The sequence below is a fragment of the Pygocentrus nattereri genome, chromosome 21 (assembly GCF_015220715.1).
Source record: "Pygocentrus nattereri isolate fPygNat1 chromosome 21, fPygNat1.pri, whole genome shotgun sequence".
In the NCBI taxonomy this organism is placed as follows: Eukaryota; Metazoa; Chordata; class Actinopteri; order Characiformes; family Serrasalmidae; genus Pygocentrus; species Pygocentrus nattereri.
Genome location: NC_051231.1, coordinates 31,356,944 through 31,375,593, shown reverse-complemented (window position 1 = coordinate 31,375,593; position 18,650 = coordinate 31,356,944). Strand labels below are relative to the sequence as shown.

General features: G+C 40.7%; 1 protein-coding gene across 4 annotated transcripts in view; it reads left to right on the top strand.

Moving 5' to 3' along the window:
- The window catches only part of mst1rb (macrophage stimulating 1 receptor b), a 48,262-nt gene extending 29,866 nt beyond the window's left edge, over nucleotides 1-18,396 (top strand). For 3 of the 4 annotated variants that reach the window (XM_017719392.2, XM_017719390.2, XM_017719391.2), the window contains 12 exons: nucleotides 597-696; nucleotides 1,854-2,072; nucleotides 2,387-2,533; nucleotides 4,272-4,425; nucleotides 5,079-5,177; nucleotides 5,470-5,685; nucleotides 6,041-6,121; nucleotides 6,933-7,114; nucleotides 7,827-7,936; nucleotides 9,264-9,429; nucleotides 9,545-9,681; nucleotides 13,673-18,396. In XM_017719392.2, coding sequence (XP_017574881.1) covers nucleotides 597-696; nucleotides 1,854-2,072; nucleotides 2,387-2,533; nucleotides 4,272-4,425; nucleotides 5,079-5,177; nucleotides 5,470-5,685; nucleotides 6,041-6,121; nucleotides 6,933-7,114; nucleotides 7,827-7,936; nucleotides 9,264-9,429; nucleotides 9,545-9,681; nucleotides 13,673-13,904 — 1,843 coding nt within the window. In that variant the 3' untranslated portion in view covers nucleotides 13,905-18,396. Of the gene's footprint in view, nucleotides 1-596; nucleotides 697-1,853; nucleotides 2,073-2,386; nucleotides 2,534-4,271; nucleotides 4,426-5,078; nucleotides 5,178-5,469; nucleotides 5,686-6,040; nucleotides 6,122-6,932; nucleotides 7,115-7,826; nucleotides 7,937-9,263; nucleotides 9,430-9,544; nucleotides 9,682-13,672 lie in introns of those variants that run through there. The other variant, XM_017719395.2, reaches the window with a different exon arrangement.
- Nucleotides 18,397-18,650: the final 254 nt, after the last annotated feature.

Genomic DNA, 18,650 nt, shown 5'->3' with positions numbered 1-18,650 from the left:
AAATCCACAATCTTTAATATGAACCTAAAACAGATACACAGATCACATTGGAAACCTGTTTTTTTATTATTTAAACCTGGAAATAAACAGGAAGCTTGCACATTTAAAACCAAGACAAGTAAAATTAAACTTAATTAAATGTAAGTAAATTTGTGGCATTTGCGTCTAAAGGCCTGTACAAAAAGGTCATTTTTTATGTCTCATCACCTCCATGGAAGCACAATTTCGGGTGCATTTGACTTGCTCATCATCAGCTTGCAGCCATTGCTAAGGCTGAAGGGGGGACAAACAAAATACTGAGAATTTCTAAAATTCGTGTAAATATTTTAAAGATTCTGCTTCACTCAGTTTGTTATACTAATAATTTATTTTGTAAGGAAATGTTTTGCATTAAATTAGAAAAGAAGACAAAATTGACAACTTTAGTGGTACCAGACTTTGAGACCACATAGTCTGAGCATGTAAAACATCAACACATGATTCTAGAGCTGCAGCTAGAGGATTACATTTCCAGACAGTTTACACAGTGTTTTGAAATTCTTCAAAATTCTTTACTTCAGCTGTGTATGTGCCGCTTTTCTGTCTCTGACCTGCAGCGGGTCGATAATCACCATTGAAGGGAAGAACCTGGACTCAGTCTACAGAACCATCATCCACTTTAAACCCAAAGAAAGCCACTTGAAACCTGTTTCCACTGTAAGGTCCTTCTCTCTTTTATAACTCTTGCTCTAATAAATTTCAGTCTCAGTTTCTCAGCTCTTAGAATTTTCCTTTTGTCTGGCTTGTACGGCTCTTCTTTGGTAGTTATAAAACTAGTACTAAAGGCCTTGTGAGTTGGTCACTAGGAACCTGGGAGGGTTTGTTTTAAAATGGATAGTCCCAGTTTGATTATTTATTATACATTATACAACAGTGGCCGGAAGCTTCTAACTGTGCGGTTATTTCATCATAACGTCACGTTTTTTTCACAAACACTGTATCATTCTGCTGACACGCCGTGGCTAAGCAACAACTTTGACAACCATTTGAACGTTTTTACTTGTTACTTTGCCACAAATAGAAAATGGACACTTTTAAGATCACATCTGACCGACAGTCGATTTAGTCTGACTCTAAAGACGCGACAACACTAAACTGCCAGACTGTCGTCACCACTGAGCAGCTTTTCAGTCGGCAGCTGTGACAGAAGAACAGCTAAACAACCTGGAATCAGCCAGAAATTAACCCAACACCATTCGCCAGACGTGTCTGATCTTCAGAGTCGGACCAAATCAGACTGAGCCGTAAAACTGACCCAATATCAGGTTCAGCTCAGTTTGGTCAGTTTGTCCAGATCAGTATTAATGTTGTTTTGTTCCAGCCGGTCTGTAAAGCTTCTTACAGCCCGTTTTGTTTGGCGAATGGTGTTGGGTTCATTTCTGGCTGATTCCAGGTTGTTCAGCTGATCTGTCACAACTGCCGACTGAAAAGCTGCTCAGTGGTGATGACAGTTTGGGAATTTAGTGTAAGGAGCTGGAGAACGACCTGCCGGCTGTGCAGCGAGTGGGTGGAGCTCATTACTCTGATGTAGCAACAAGCTGCTTGTTAAGGAGCTATAATTTGGAGGAAGGAACTGAACATTAAAACATTAAACGCTGCGTTCACGGCCAGTTTATTCATTTCTTACTTGATTTTTTTTTAACTGTTGTATAAAAGCAATAGAACATTCAAGGTTGTGTGTTATCACTGTAACATCATTGCCTGTGTATTTTATTGTATTACATTTTTTGCTGTTTAATAAAAGTGATTCTTGCATATCTTAACTGGTAAAATAACTCAGTACATGGCTCATTTGCTCTTTTTCTCTTCCTCAGGAGTGCCGGGGAAAGGCCAAGCCGAACCGTATGGAGTGTGTGACACCAGGCTTCCACAGAGATGAGACAGAGGAGGGGGAGCTGTCGTTTGACATGGACGGAGCTCTGGGCCTGTGGAAGCAGGACTTCTCCTACCATCCCTACGGCCGGCCAATTCCATTTGAGACTGAAGGACACATCCTCCAACTATACCCAGGCTTTGATGAAGTCTCCTTACACGTGAGTCTGCACTTCCACTGTTAATGGTGCTTATGCTCTGCATTAAACCTTACTTTGACCTTTGAACCAAAGTGTGTCACATGAATTGTGAATCAAGCTCAAAGAGTAACAAGTACAAAAATGACACTTGTTAATGTATTTTGAGTTTCCTCGTAAGCGGCATTGTTCAGAAGTGCTTTGATTGGATTTCAGGCCCATAAAAATCAATGATCAGTAAGTAAAGAAGTAATGACTGTTAAGTGATCAGCAACTGTTAAGGTTTTTAATTCACTGATATGCCATGTTTTTTTCCTTGCTGTACTGTTGACTCACAGCACCAGAAGCTAAACCTGGTTAACTCCTGCATGAAGATCACCATGACGGTCGGAGGAGTGGACTGTGGGGCGAAGGTTCTGGATAATGAGATCACTTGCCGAATCCCCAAAAACCTCACAATCCCAAATGAGGGCTTGCCTGTGAAGGTCAGGCTCCTGTGCCTGGAACTGGGTTTCCAATAAGATTTAAATGAGTTCCACTGAATTTACATCAGCTTCAGTTCATCAGGAGAGGATTATTGAAACTACATGAGGTTTATACGAACTAAACAGCCAATATGAAAATGTATCACCTGTACTGATTTTAAGGAGCTAGAAATTTAGCAAATAATCATATCAGCTGATAGAATTTAATGATTCTAGTAGTTTTAGTTATGGCTACAATAGTTTTGGATTCCAGGCAGGAATTAAGCCTAGTACTGGACTACACAGCACTCTGAAAGGAAATTCTCCACTGAAAGGAAAATTCTGGGCAACACTTTATTTGGTGTGGTCCTTTATAGGTGATGAATAAACTCTTAACAGACTTATCAGTAACACATCAACAACATATCAGTAAAGTAGCAGTAGTGCGGCATCTGAATACCTAATCTGAAGTAAATATCTTGTAGATTACTTACATTATGTAGTTGTTGTTGTTAATGTGGTACTTCCATTTCGCAAAACCTCACCTTAACCTCAACCCAAAACCTAATCCTAACCTTCACCCTGGCCCTAATCCTAACCTTAACCTCAACCCAAAACCTAATCCTAACCTTCACCCTGGCCCTAATCCTAACTTTAACCTCAACCCAAAACCTAATCCTAACCTTCACCCTGGCCCTAATCCTAACCTTAACCTCAACCCAAAACCTAATCCTAACCTTCACCCTGGCCCTAATCCTAACCTTAACCTCAACCCAAAACCTAATCCTAACCTTCACCCTGGCCCTAATCCTAACCTTAACCTCAACCCAAAACCTAATCCTAACCTTCACCCTGGCCCTAATCCTAACCTTAACCTCTACCCAAAACCTAATCCTAACCTTCACCCTGGCCCTAATCCTAACCTTAACCTCTACCCAAACCCTAATCCCAGCCTTCACCCTGGCCCTATTCCTAACCTTAACCTCAACCCAAAACCTAATCCTAACCTTCACCCTGGCCCTATTCCTAACCTTAACCTCAACCCAAAACCTAATCCTAACCTTCACCCTGGCCCTAATCCTAACCTTAACCTCAACCCAAAACCTAATCCTAACCTTCACCCTGGCCCTAATCCTAACCTTAACCTCAACCCAAAACCTAATCCTAACCTTCACCCTGGCCCTAATCCTAACCTTAACCTCTACCCAAAACCTAATCCTAACCTTCACCCTGGCCCTAATCCTAACCTTAACCTCTACCCAAAACCTAATCCTAACCTTCACCCTGGCCCTAATCCTAACCTTAACCTCTACCCAAAACCTAATCCTAACCTTAATACAAAACCTAATCCTAATCCTCCTATGTTTTTAACATGTTACTGAGAGTCTGTTGAGTGTTTGTTTCATCGAAAAGCACCACTCAAAATAAAGTCTCAGTCACCAAATTCTAATCTAGGACTAGGCTTAATCCCTACTCTGGAAACCTGACAGTTTTAGATTGACAATGCTTTACTGGCTTTTGTCAGTTTTTAGTTCTGAACAGCTAAAACTCAAAGTCCTAATTAGTAAGTTTGTGATTGGTTGTTGTGGCTTCTATAACATTTGAGGAGGCGTTATCTGTGACTTATTGCTGAGATTCACATCAGTGCTGATAAATCTGATGGACCCAATCTCATTTTAATAGATTATTAACACTTTTGTGGGCTGTGTGAATCAGTGTGGCTGTCAGTAAGTCTAATAACGGTCTCTTTCTCTATCAGATCACAGTTAACGGCCACGTCCACAACGTGGGCACCGTTACGTTAGTCAGTAATCACTACATGGTGGCTGTCGTCCTCGGCATTCTTACAGCTCTGGTTGTTGGAGCAGTGCTGGCCTTCATCACCATGAAACACCTGAAGAAGAAGAAGACAGGTGAGGAGGGTGCCTGGGTCACTTTGATTTCACAGCAAATGTTAACATGAGCGAAAACAAAATTTAGACCATTTCTGTTGGACCATTAATTGTGAAATTGTAATGCAATCAAAGTGTAACTGGAGTTTTCATATAATGCAAAAAAAAAAGCAAACACAAAAATGGAGATGCAAGGTTTATTTCTCAACAGACACGATATGTTACATCAACCCTTTATTGCCAAAAATAAGTAGAAAGGAAGACACATTTGTGAAATATATTTTATTAATATGAAAATAATATCAATAAATGCAGCACTTTGTTTAGCACATGTTAGAGGTCCACTTAGACAGTTAAGATCTGGGCAATACCTGAATTTTCCCCCAATATTAACATTTCATGTATTGTAAATCATTTATATTATTCTTTTAATTATACATTGTTGATTGTTTGAATGCAGCTGCATTAGTAATCTTATCATAAAGGACTGCAAATGGCAAAGGGTGATTGTATAAAACCTTAGAGCAAAAGTCACTGTGCACAAGGAAAACGTAGTAAATAGGCACAGTGGATGTGTTGAGTAATACAGAGGTGTCCCTGTCCGCTGAGGACTTTAAGCCCCTAAACGCGTGGGAAAAGATTAAAATAAAGTCATCTTGTATAATAATCCATAGATTCTCTGGCTGAGAGCCGGCTGTCCCACTATTCCCACAACCACAGTCTCACAGGGAATGGCAGCGTGGAGCTCCTGCCTATTGGAGACTACAGACGAGGTGAAGCATCACAACAGTGTTGTGTTGGAGATATTATATAAAACTGATGTTAATAGTATAATTAACAAAAAAAAAAATAAAGAACGGATCCTGTATTGTTCAGTTTAATCTCTGAGAAAATTTGAGAATATTAACAGTTAACATGCATCATTTAACCTTTAGAATTCTAGGGTGTAGATCTTGATATATGGTTGTTATTTTGATATACTATTAAAATGTAAATACATAAATAATGAGAGAGTTACTTTACATAAATGTTACATCACAGTTTCGTGTACTTGCTTGGCCACAGGTGAAATACCACTCAGTACGACCCCTGTGGCCTCTGGGGCAGTGGCGTTTCCTGGCCTGGCCTATGCCAGCACGTTGGACCCAAGCCTAACACCCCTCATGCCTCCGGAGAAAATCTCCATTACAAACTTCCGGCCGGAGCTCCTGGAGGAGGTGAAGGACGTGCTGATCCCAGCGGCCATGCTCAACATTCAGCAACATCAGATCATCGGCAAAGGTAACGGCCTGCCAAGGCATTTACAGTTGGAACTGTAATTGAAGTGCATGTGCACATTAATATTGTTATTATTGTTGTTGTTATTTTTACTGTTGTTTTTATTGTTTTTATAGTTATTACTGCTGTTTCTGTTGTTAGTAGTAGAAGAAGTGATAGTACTAGCAGTAGCATTACCACTACTTCTATTACTTTACTCTTATGTAATATATAAGGTTTTATCATTTCATGTCTTGACTAAATTCAGGCTGTTTTCCTTAAAGACATGTAAAACACCCTGCACTCTATTGTGTTTTGGCCAGACTCCTTAAAAAGATGAATAAAACAAGTAGCTACTAACCTGTGATTTTCTCTGCAGGTCACTTTGGTACAGTTTATCACGGTTATCTCACTGACCACATCAACAGGGAGATCCACTGTGCTGTGAAGTCTCTAAACAGTAAGTTACTGCTCTTGTTACAGACACTCAGTGGTGGACGAAGTACACAAACTGAGTTAAAGTCGAGACCCCCAAGGTAAAATATTACTCCAGTGAAAGTAGAAGTTCCTCCTTTAGACCTCCACTTAAGTAAAAGTACAAAAGTATTTGCCTTCAAATGTACTTAAGTATAAAATAAAAGTACTAAAAGAGGAATTAATTTAAACTTGTAACTAAGTTGCATTAAGTTGAATAAAAACTGGCTTTAAACTCAGGATCACAGATGAGCTCCTTTACTATGTTGATCTGTAGGCGTCTGTTCATAAACATAAACCAGCCCAAACTAATTTAAACCAGCTCTAAACAAAGTGACCGCTGGGCCCTGATTGGTGCTCTGGCTTTGCGCTTCTTTCGTTTTGACATGTTACGTTTTTATACACACAGAAACCAAAAGGAACGACAGATTTCTCAAAATGTAGCGGAGGAAAAAGTCGGATATTAGACTCTGAAATGTAGTGGAGTGAAAGGAAAAAGTCGCCCAGAAATGGAGAAACTTCAGTACAGATACACCAAAAATACTAAAGTACAGAAACTAATTACATTTACTGAGTTACTGTCAAGCACTACAGACACTGTAAACTGACCAACAACTAACACAATACATCCTTATTGAGCTAGTTTAACTAAAGAAGTGTGTTTCCACTGCTGTAGTCTTACTCAGGTGTATTCTGTATGAAAGGCCTTCTTAACATTATTTTTCTAACTACTCAGCTGTCTGTCTGTCTGTCTGTCTGTCTGTCTGTCTATTTATAATTCCCCTCTGTGTCATCAGGAATAACAGATGTGGAGGAGGTGGAGCAGTTTTTGAAGGAGGGTATTCTGATGAAGGGTTTTCACCACAGTAACGTTCTGTCTCTACTGGGCGTCCTGCTGCCTGATGAAGGGCTCCCCCTGGTGGTTCTGCCGTACATGAAGCACGGAGACCTGCGCCACTTCATCCGCTGTGAGAACAGAGTCAGTGTCCAGGCTGTACCATCACTGATATTTCGGCCTTATACGAGCTCTAGGGCCATACTGGTGTTAACCTATAGGCGTCTGAAGTTATTGTTATTTTGCTCTACATTCAGTTTCCGTTATGTTTTCATTTATATTGTGTAGTAACATAAGTACATAATGATTCACACAGTGAGTTACATAATGAATCATATTTCATTAACATTTATTGATGGTGTTATCTGACTTTTAACTGTTTGTTTCAAGGTCAAAAACTGTCAATAGCATGACAAAACTGCAGGATATTTTTCTTTTATGGAAAACAACACTGCACACAACAAAAAACATTTCATCGTATTCAAATAGTAATAAAATACTTGTGGTATGGGTTGAAAGTTTGGAATCTGCACGTTTCACAAAGTATTGCTTGTTTTAACTGCTTGTTTTAATGAGCTGTGAGTGAGAAGCAATTCATGTCAAATTACAACATTCTTTTGTTAACTTGATGATCCTGTGTGCACAAAGCACAGTGTGCAGTAAGTGCGTTTGGGATGATAATGCAGGGACTGATGCTTGACCTGTGTGTGTTTGTAATGTTCTGCACCGATTAGAATTCAAACCATGATATTTAATGAGAAACAGAATCTACAGTCTATGGCATGTTTGTATGAGGACAGTGATATCTGGTTGTATGCTTGGTGTTCTATATTTCTGATGTCCTGACTTCCTCCAGAACCCCACTGTGAAGGACCTGATCGGCTTTGGACTTCAGGTTGCTAAGGGGATGGAATATTTGGCAATGAAGAAATTTGTGCACAGGGACTTAGCTGCCCGCAACTGCATGTGAGTCTAAAACACACAATATTTAAGGCTTTATGTTTATTATTATTATTACTTAAATCTCACATGGGCGAACAGCTGTAGGAAGCCACAGGTTGTCACAAAGCCAGAGTTTTAATTTCAGTATGGATGCCAAGTAGAGTCTAACAGTGCTCAATCCCAAACGATACTCTGAAAAAAGTTATTATCTCTGTCTGAACACCCAAATGTTGAATCGACTGTACACGAACAAATTCCCAATCTGCTGTTAACTGAGTGAAATCTCCTGGTGGCTGAGAAAAATAACCATTTGTAAACTGTGCATGGGCTTTGTGCGATTTAAAAATGTTGACCTACATAAAGAAGCAGGCAATTAAGCCACACACCAACTAGGAAAAAGAGGAAATAACATTAGCATGTCTAGATCAGATCATTACTGCACTGGCAGAATGCAGTAAAGCTAATTCTATCATTGTGTAGTGGGTTGGCATCCCTCTGGATTTGGTTAAGCTACACTCCCTTTTCGCTTGATTCAATATGACAAGCCTGGAAAAACATTAAAACAGCAATTTCATTAAGCTCTTGTAGATGAAGTGAGTATTTGCAGCATGTAAACAATGAGCCAATCCTGCCAATGTAGCGGAACAACCCCATAATGCAGCATGACGTGATGTTCATTCCCAAGCTCTGTAGTGCACATTGCTCAAACTGACACACAGGGTGAGTTTGTCAATAGAGAGCATGGCTGATGCACTATGAGAGGCAAATCTGCCCAAAAAAGAAATAAAATGAAAGCAGTAAATGCAAACCTCCTTTTGCCATTTCTTTTTTCAAACATCTACACAAATATCCTGTTTTCATTGTGTCAGATATGCGGCTTTTATGAAAGAAGAACATAACCATTGCATTTCATTCTGATTTTAGTTTTGATGCGTATTATGCATTTCATGAAGAAAAGTCAAAGCTAAAGTGAAGCTTGGATTTTCCTTTCTCTATTAGCTTTGTCATTTTTGATATGGCCATAAAATACCAGAACAACGACTACAATGAAATGGCAAATTATTAAAATGTATTTTTTTTTGTCACAAATGACTGGTGCTTATGTGAAAAATTAAATTGCAAATGTAGGTATTTCATTTTCAATTTTGGCAGGATATTTGCGCAGATGTTTAGAAAAATAAATGGCAAAAAGAAGTTTGCATTTCATTATTTAAATTTTACTGCTTTTTTGGATGAATTTTCTTCCCATAGTTGTACATCATGCGCATTTTAGTGGTTTATGGTATTGTTGTGATACTATAATGGGTCTCTCCTTCACAGTAATTGGTAATTGTGGCTCTTTAACTTGTAGGCTAGATGAATCGTACACAGTGAAGGTGGCAGACTTTGGGATGGCCCGAGACGTGTTTGATAAAGAGTACTACAGCATTCAGGACCACAGGAAGGCCAAGCTGCCAGTCAAGTGGATGGCCATTGAGAGCCTGCAGACACAGAAATTCACATCCAAATCTGATGTGGTGAGGCTCAAAATCTAATTTACTCAAAATTGTTTAAATCGAATTTTTATAGCAACTGCTTCTGTAAGTATCTGTTATCAGATCACCATGTCTCTCTCTGTCTGTCTCTCTGTAGTGGTCCTTTGGGGTTCTGATGTGGGAGCTGTTGACTCGTGGAGCAAGTCCGTACCCTGAGGTCGATCCATATGATGTCACTCATTACCTGTTAAGGGGTCGGAGGCTGCCTCAGCCACAGTACTGTCCAGATCCACTGTGAGTTTCTCTATACTCTCACAACACTCTACCTTTAAATCAGAACTCGCTTACATACATACATATGTGTATATATATATAGCACTTAATAAAACAGTTAGTTTCAGCCGCACAAGCTGATTGAGAAGTGTTCTGACCGTGCTGTTCACCATAACATCACAGCTTTTTCACTCACACTATATCACTCCGCTGAGATGTCGTTGCTAAGCAACAGCTTTGACAGCTGTAGGAGACGCTCAAGCCATTTGAACATTTTTACTTCTTACTTTTCCACAAACAGAAAACGGACAGTTTTAAGATCACATCTGACCGACAGCAGATTTGGTCAGACTCTGAAGATGAGACTACACTAAATTCCCCAACTGTCAGTTGGTCTATGTGGAGCTGGAGAACCAACTGCTGGCTGTGCAGCGAGTGGACTGAGTTTGTTACTCTGATGTAAAAACAAGCTGCTTATTAAGGAGCTATAATTTAGTGGAAGGAACTGGGAACATTAAAACATACGAAACGCTGCATTCACAGCCCAGTTTCTAAGTTCCTTACTTTATTTATTTAACTAATGTATAAAAGCAAAAGAAAACTCGAGGAGTGTGTTATCGCCATAACGTCTGCGACCAAATCACAGCCAAGATGTCATTTCACGATAACGCACTCCCTCTCGTGTTCTATTACTTTCAGACTATAGCCTTCAACTCATCTAAAACTAAGCCGCAACAGTTGCGAGCACCTCAACAGCCAATCAAAACAGCAGCACGTGATCATGCTGAGCAACATACATTAAAACAACTGATTTCACTGGATCAGGAATGGAAGATGTTCGATATGGCATACTGTGTACTGTATACTACATAGCTCATTAGTGTATGCTGTGTACTGAATGCTGCTCTTCATCAGCAGTATGTGTACAGTGTCCAGTGTATGACACAAGCCATGTGCTGTGCTACAGGGAAGGGGCGTGACTAGTCTTTGGTCAAGAGATGAGCCTGTGAGACTTTAAAAACACACCCTGTACCAAGTCAGAGAACAGGTTGCTCTTTTCTGACCCTCCTCAAAGCCGAAAATAAACTTTAAAATGTCAGTTTTTAATTGGTCTGTGATGTAAGCATGTTTAAAGGTCTGTATATTTGGTAATATGAGTTATTTGACTGAATAATAAAGCAGTGAGACTCCACACAAATGTCTGAAAAGCTGATGCTGAACACATTTATTGTCTGAGAACAACTGTTTTAATCACGTTATCTTTGCAGTAAGTTAACCTAATTAAATAGACAATTAAGTAGCAAACCCATCTCAAGACTAGCCGAGCGAACCCTTCAGCAGCGTTTAGACAAACATCTTTCATTTTGCCATTGTTGTTTTGAAAGCCTGAATCCAGAGCTATCCAGGTGTTTACGTCAGTAGTTACGTCCTCCTGAAACAGCCGTGTTGCGTTTTGGAATGCAGTATATTATGCAGAGAGCTCTGGCTGCATACTGGAGTATTTGTTCAGAGCAGTAATCATCTGGGTCTCTTTGGCCTACTGGAGAAATTCATGTTGGTCACATGCTGCACACTACTTTGGGGCCACAGTCAGTATGCAGGCAGTAATTGGAAGGCTCTTTTGAACACAGCCATGGTTTCTGTGCCCTACTCCAGCCCCCTCACCCCAAAAGACACAGCGTTGGTAGATTTCATTTGTCAGTTCATGACAACAAATGTAAGTTTCTGAAAGCTAATATTTCTGTACCTAGCTGTGTTAACTAGTCAGTTAACGCTTACAACTGTTTAAACAGCTGCTTGTACCAACATTGATTCTTTATTTGCCTGCTGCTATTGTGATTTGTGGAGCTAGATTCATTTTCTCCTCTCTTGACTCCTCATTTTACCCGGAGCTCAGGATCCAATGAAAATGATTACAGAAGAAGAGTGAAACAACATCCGTGCTGAACTTGGGCTTGTTGGACTGAAATGAGTCAGACTGTGTAGTCACAAGTAGGCTATTGTATTGTATTACTGTCTTATACACTTAGATTTACATGTAGTAAATTGAAAAGCTGGTAAAACAACAAAATAACAAAATCTCATTGATTCTGTAGCGTTTACAACTGTAAGTGATTATTCTAGAATATAGGCCGATGTGCGCTGGAGTATCTCATGATTCAGTAGTAAATGTTTCCTCGTTTCTGGTTGATGAGCTGCTTGGCTTGAAAGGTCTAAACTGGCTTGAATGTTGTTTTTTCCATGTAACCCAGGTTGAAAGTTGTGTTTACTCAATGTTTAGAAGTCTGTTAGTGTTCAGAGTTGTAAAAGATCCACCTGAACATCCACAGCTCCGACTAGCACACTGACGGAGTTAATGATCGTTTATTTCACAATGGCAGTTACGACACAGTTACAGTGACAGGGCAGAAAGACCAGAACCCTTTCAGACCTAAACTCCATGGGAAACATCTTCATGAGTTGGACTGTGAAACGTTTTCGGAAGTGGCCTTAATCTGAATGCGAGGCATTTTGCAAAACATAAGATCCTTCTAGGAGCTGGTAGAACATGAACATTTCAGCAAGTGCTGGAGTGGTTAGTGATTAAGCGACTGAGGAGAAAGAGAGAGATTGGGGAAGTCAGTCTAAAGAGAAAGGGAGTTAATTATTTGTTTGAATGGCTTTAAGGGAAAGTGTATATAAAAAGAAAAAAGAGGGAAAGAAAAGAGAAAGCACTCTCTCTCAATGAGAGAGAAAGAGCAGGATCAGAATTAAAAAGAGGCAAGGAGAGTGAGGGAAGAAGGAAAGAAAGAATGATAGGTTTTTGGTTAAGGTTCATATTTAGTTCAACTCAGTGTTCAGTACACGATTAGTGAAAAGGCAGCAAGGAAAGTTCACGTAAGTTCATTCAGACCGGTAGGAGTTGGTGATGGATGTGAGAGCTACAGCTTAAGTTCAGCTTGTAAAGCCTAATAATGCTCCTAGAAACGTTCACACAAAGTGGTGGGGAAAAAAAAGAGAAAAGAAAAAAATCGGTCGGCGAAAATGACAAAATGCAATTAGGCCACTGACCAAAACTGCCTGTCATGTCATGCTAATGACATGGATGGTGGACTGCAAGGGCCAAAGTGGGCTAAATTACGCACGTGGGTGTTTGTTTATTGATCAGAATTTATTGCAGGCGAATGTTCTAAAGTAGTGGATATATGGGCCTCTACAGTAGATATATTATTATAAGTACTTGGTCTCAGTGTTTCACTGTTGCCACATTTATGTCTTTTAAATGATGACTCAGCTCTTCAGTTTTCTTTGATTCAACAGAGGTTGTTGATGGCAGGTTTTACAGCCACAAAAAAACTGTCTTGCATCTTTGGATCATCCCACAGGTTTCAGCTATGAAATTCTGGATATCTAGTTTTCAAAATATAGTTTGGGTGAGCATCTTACAGCTAAGCTCAACAAGGCAAAACAGAAAACAATAAGAAACTAGGAGAATTTCTACGATTCTATTCAAGAACTTTAGTTTTCAATTAAATTATATGACGTTTAGTTGCGTAGTTGTTTATGTATTGTCTTTGCTTTATTTTTGATTTGCGGGTATTCCTAAAATGCATGACACTGTCCTAAAGAAAAGGTTTGACCAGTCCACAACATCCAAGGTGGGTCTGAAAGCACCCCCAGCTGAAATGGAGGTTCTGATTGGCACTGCCGCTGAGTTCTTCATGCAGTTTAGTGGAAGCGTGTACGTCCTGAACCCAAAAAGTCATGGGGCATCGCCCCAGTACTTTGAAAAGTGGTGGGTCAAATGCCTGCTTGCCACCGTGGTTCCGGCAGCCAAATATTAATAAAATATACTGAATTTTAGTCAGAGATGTTAATTAAGCTGTAATTTGTATTCTGTGTTCAATCCAGGTAACACTGAATGCTCAAACAGTAATTAATGTGAACATTTTGCCATGGTATGGTTTCAAGCATTGCTAGTGTGGTCAGAACCCTATTATTATCACAACACTAATCACTGTGCTGTGTGCAGGTTTACTATAATGCTGCAGTGTTGGGACCCAGATCCGGAGAGAAGGCCGAGCTTCACTACGCTGGTTTCTGCGGTAATGGCCATTCTGTCCAGCCTGGAGGGAGAACACTACATCAGCCTGAAGGTCACATACGTTAACCTGGATCAACCGCGGCCTTATCCTGCCCTCACCGACTCCGCAGATGAGTACGAGTCTTCAGATGCAGAGGAGGTGGGATCAGCCTCCGTCTGATTGGCCCGGAGCGCTGTTATTCACAATTAAGTAGCAGTGGAGCTGGAATTTACAAGCTACTGAATATGGTTTTAAAAGAGGATGGCTTTTTGTACCATAGATGAAAGAATATAAGGGAAAGATTGGAAGGTCATTCCCTCATTCGCTCCCGGTCATGGAGAACAACTCATCATTAGTGAGGTTCAGAGTATGTGAGTGGAGTGGAGCGGCAGACATTTCCACTCCTTGCTCGAACCGTTCTGTAATCACTCCACTCCAGCTCCACTCTGGGTTTTCTGTTTCATGCTCTTGACTCATGTCAGAGAAACCCTGGTCCGTGTCTGCTCCATATGATTCGTTCTTATGATATTTATTTTCTGTCTTGAAATGTGTGGACAAGACGCACTTTACTTCGTTAATTATATAATTTATGGCAGTTATAAAACAAAAAACTAGCTCATCATTCTGTGCTACATAGGCTTTATTTTGGAAGGTATAGGCTTGAGATGAAAAGGCTGCTGAGGGTAAACAAACCCACATGCTTTAAAGACCATTTTCTTTATAATTCATGCAGATAAATGGACGACTGACTCTGTGTAATGTCTGTAGAACTTTCTTGTGATCAGTGAGAATTTCCAGTAAGTAGATCAGCCCTGCAGCGCAGACAGTGTGTATGAATGGCCGTTGTGTGTGAGCTGTCCGCATCACTTGTGCCACACATAGGTAGTCAGTGTGGAAAAACGGACCGTCTGGCTCACAGGATGGAGCGATTTTGGAGCGAGAGAGAAAACTGATGAAAATCCGACTTTCTGAACAGCCGCTCGGATACTCTGGATAGGATAGAGCTTCCAGAAAGCTGCTCAGAGCAGTACGCTTGGTCAGTGTCAACATCTTTGACCACTGATATCATGTTTGCATTGAGATGGCGCTTAAAGACTGAGTGTTTAACGGTGCAAAAAAGCCGTCCGGTGAACATTGTTGGAGCACCAAATACAAACCTGGCATCTAGATGGAAGAAGTACACAAAACAGTCATGAGGTCCAATGCAAAGAAAGAGTCGTTTTTGCACAATGGAAAAAGATTCTTTAAAAGATATTTAAAATCACAGTGAATCACAAATCATAACTTTTTTCTCTCCGTACTGTAACGTATTTCCAAGTGAAAGTCACTGTATCAGTGAGGATCTTTGATCGATTCACCAAAGTCTTTATAGGAAAGTTTCCTTTCTCCTTGAATGGGGGGAAACCTATGAACCTGAAACTGAAAACCACGTTAAAGTGTCAGAAACATATTTGAAATCAAAATCAAGTCAGAAATTGCATTTTAGTTTGGCTCAAAATTTTCAGGTTATTCTGGCTACTTCGCATGCACAATGCATCGCCACAATGAGGAAGGGCTTTTCCTGCTTATGGCTTAGTGAACGAGTCAACTGGCAGTTTTTATTGAAAGATTCTCTGCATAAACATAATTGTGTTTGTTAAAAAGAAATAATGTATTAGAGATTTTGAAAAAATTGTATAATCCAACCCTACTGCACAGTGATCATTAGCATAGCTAGCACACAGTTATCTTTCCTATGGGAACTGTATGCTAGTGAACATTTAATGGCTTTGAACACATCTGATTGAGCTCATCAGCCCTTTACCAAGGCTTTCCGCAGCTGAATGGTGTGTGTCAGAGTAATGTAAACAGTGCAGTGCTGTTCTAGTTTGGGACTGGAATTGAAGAAAGTTGTTGCGAGGCTTTAGGAAAGACTAACATTGGGAGAAGTAAAACCATCACTTACTGCAGGGTGTACAAGAAAGAGCTGAATGAAATGGAGAACTAGAGCTATTAGCTAAAGACAGTAAGAACTAGAGCTGTTCGCTAAAGACAGTAAGAACTAGAGCTGTTCGCTAAAAACAGTAAGAACTAGAGCTGTTTGCTAAAGACAGTAAGAACTAGAGCTGCTTGCTAAAAACAGTTAGAACTAGAGCTGTTCGCTAAAGACAGTAAGAACTAGAGCTGCTTGCTAAAAACAGTAAGAACTAGAGCTGTTCGCTAAAGACAGTAAGAACTAGAGCTATTAGCTAAAGACAGTAAGAACTAGAGCTGCTCGCTAAAGACAGTAAGAACTAGAGCTGCTCGCTAAAGACAGTAAGAACTAGAGCTATTAGCTAAAGACAGTAAGAACTAGAGCTGTTCGCTAAAGACAGTAAGAACTAGAGCTGTTAGCTAAAGACAGTAAGAACTAGAGCTGCTCGCTAAAGACAGTAAGAACTAGAGCTGCTCGCTAAAGACAGTAAGAACTAGAGCTGCTCGCTAAAGACAGTAAGAACTAGAGCTGCTCGCTAAAAACAGTAAGAACTAGAGCTGTTCGCTGAAGACAGTAAGAACTAGAGCTGCTTGCTAAAAACAGTAAGAACTAGAGCTGCTCGCTAAAGACAGTAAGAACTAGAGCTGCTTGCTAAAAACAGTAAGAACTAGAGCTGCTTGCTAAAGACAGTAAGAACTAGAGCTTTTCACTAAAGACAGTAAGAACTAGAGCTGTTCACTAAAGACAGTAAGAACTAGAGCTGTTCGCTGGTGAATATGAAAACTAGCGCTGGTAGCAGGTGTAAATAGGAACTAGCACTATTAGCTGGTGGAGATGAAAGAGTGCTGTTAACTGATGGAAATCAGATCTAGCGCCATTAGCTGAAGAGAATAAGCACTAGCGCCATTAGCTGAAGAGAATAAGAACTAGCGTTATTAGCTGAAGAGAATAAGAACTAGCGCCATTAGCTGAAGAGAATAAGAACTAGCGCCATTAGCTGAAGAGAATAAGAACTAGCGCCATTAGCTGAAGAGAATAAGAACTAGCGCCATTAGCTGAAGAGAATAAGAACTAGCGTTATTAGCTGGTGAAATGGAGAACTAGCACTAGTAGCAGATGAAAATAATAACGTGCTGTAAGTTGATGATGTACACTTTCTCTAATGATTTGATAAACACGCACATCTTTTATATCCATACAGTAGGAGACAGTGTTCGCACTTATAATGTTACACTGATGTGTCTGAAGCTGGAAATACCACTTAAAGGAATATTTCACCTGAAAACACCAGTGTGGCTAATAGTGAATGGAAGCTTGTGAGGGCAAGTGAGCATGATCCTGTTAACTTAGTGCTGACTGACTCCCAATCGCTTTCGGTTGTTTTCAGTGAATAAAAGTTAGTGAGAGGTTGTGCTTCGTCTTCATTCCTGTTCATGATGTTCGTGGACAGGGTGTCAAGGGGTAGCCGTCATTTTGGCTCCATCTTATGGACGCCTCCAGCGCTCACTGGGTGAATGGTTGGTATGCAGATTCGCACCTCACCTTCAAGTCTAAGTCCATGGTCCAGCCCTATCGGCTAGACTGTAGCCCGCCACCCTGTGTAGAAAGCTCATTTCTGCTGCTTATGTCCATGATCTCATTCCCAAAGCTCATAACCTCAGGTGAGAGTTGGGATGTAGACCAACCAGTAGACAGAGAGTTTTGCCTTATGGCTCAGCTTCCTCTTCAACACTACAGTCCAGGACAATGACTCCAGTACTGCTGCCGCCTGTCCCAGCCTGCGGCCGATCTCAATCCCTCTTCCCATCACTCGTGAACAAAACCCCGAGATACTTACTCCCCCACCTTACCTGGAGTGGGCATGCAAACCTTTTCCGGGTGAGGAGCTCGGTTATCCCGGAGGAGCTCAAAGTAGATCTGCTACTCCTCCACATTAAGAGGAGCCAGTTGAGGTGGTTCGGGCATCTGATCCAGATACCCCCTGGCTACCTCCCAGTGGGGGTTTACCAGGCACGGCCCACTGGGATGAGACCCTGAGGTCCTCCTAGGACCCGCTGGAGGGATTATATCTCCAAGTTGGCCTGGGAATGGCTCAAAATCCCCAGGATGAGCTGGAGGAGGTTGTGGGGGACAGGGCTGTCTGGAATTCTCTGCTTTCCCTAATGCTACCATGAGTCTAGCTGGACCAAGCGGTTTAAGAGAATGACAGAATGAAAACTAACCGACTTCCATTAGCTCTCAGTCAAAATTAGCATGTGTTTTTGGTGAAAAGGGAACGCTTGGACTACTTGAGCTGTAGCTAATGTATATTTTGGCACATATGTCTGTAAGTAATTTTTATATTTGGAAATAGTGTGTAGTATTTTGTTTTGTTCTTTTTTTTTAGACTCCAGTTTTAGTTTCATGTGAAAGATGCATAAATAAATGACATATATCTGCTTTCCGTGTCCAGTGCCGTTTTAATTTGAATCCAGTGCGATTCCCTTTATTTAGAGCAAAGTAAGAATTTTGTTTAGGATTATGTCACAGTAATTTATTTTAACTCCCGTAATTCAAATTTATTATGGGTTTTTTGATAAGCACTGTTTATTTGGAGACCTTCTCATGCCTGTTCTGACCTTGATACTAGATGAAGTACTCAGATTTAGTGAAAAAAGTGTCTGTAAGTGTCGTTCATGCTGTAGTACAGATATCTGAATAAAAACACTATGGAAAGAAGCCAGTCTTGAGTTCTTGATGGCTGCTGATTTTGACATTTTTACCATTTAGGGGCAGTCATAGGAGCAGTCGTGGGCTGGAGGTTAGGAAACTGGCCCTGTATCCGGAAGGCCACCGGTTTGATCCCCAGAGCTGACAGTACATGACTGAGGTGCCCTTGAGCAAGACACCTAACCCCCAACTGCTCCCTGGGTGCTGCAGATAGGGCCGCCCACCACTCTGGGCAAGTGTGCTCACTGCCCCCTTGTGTGTGT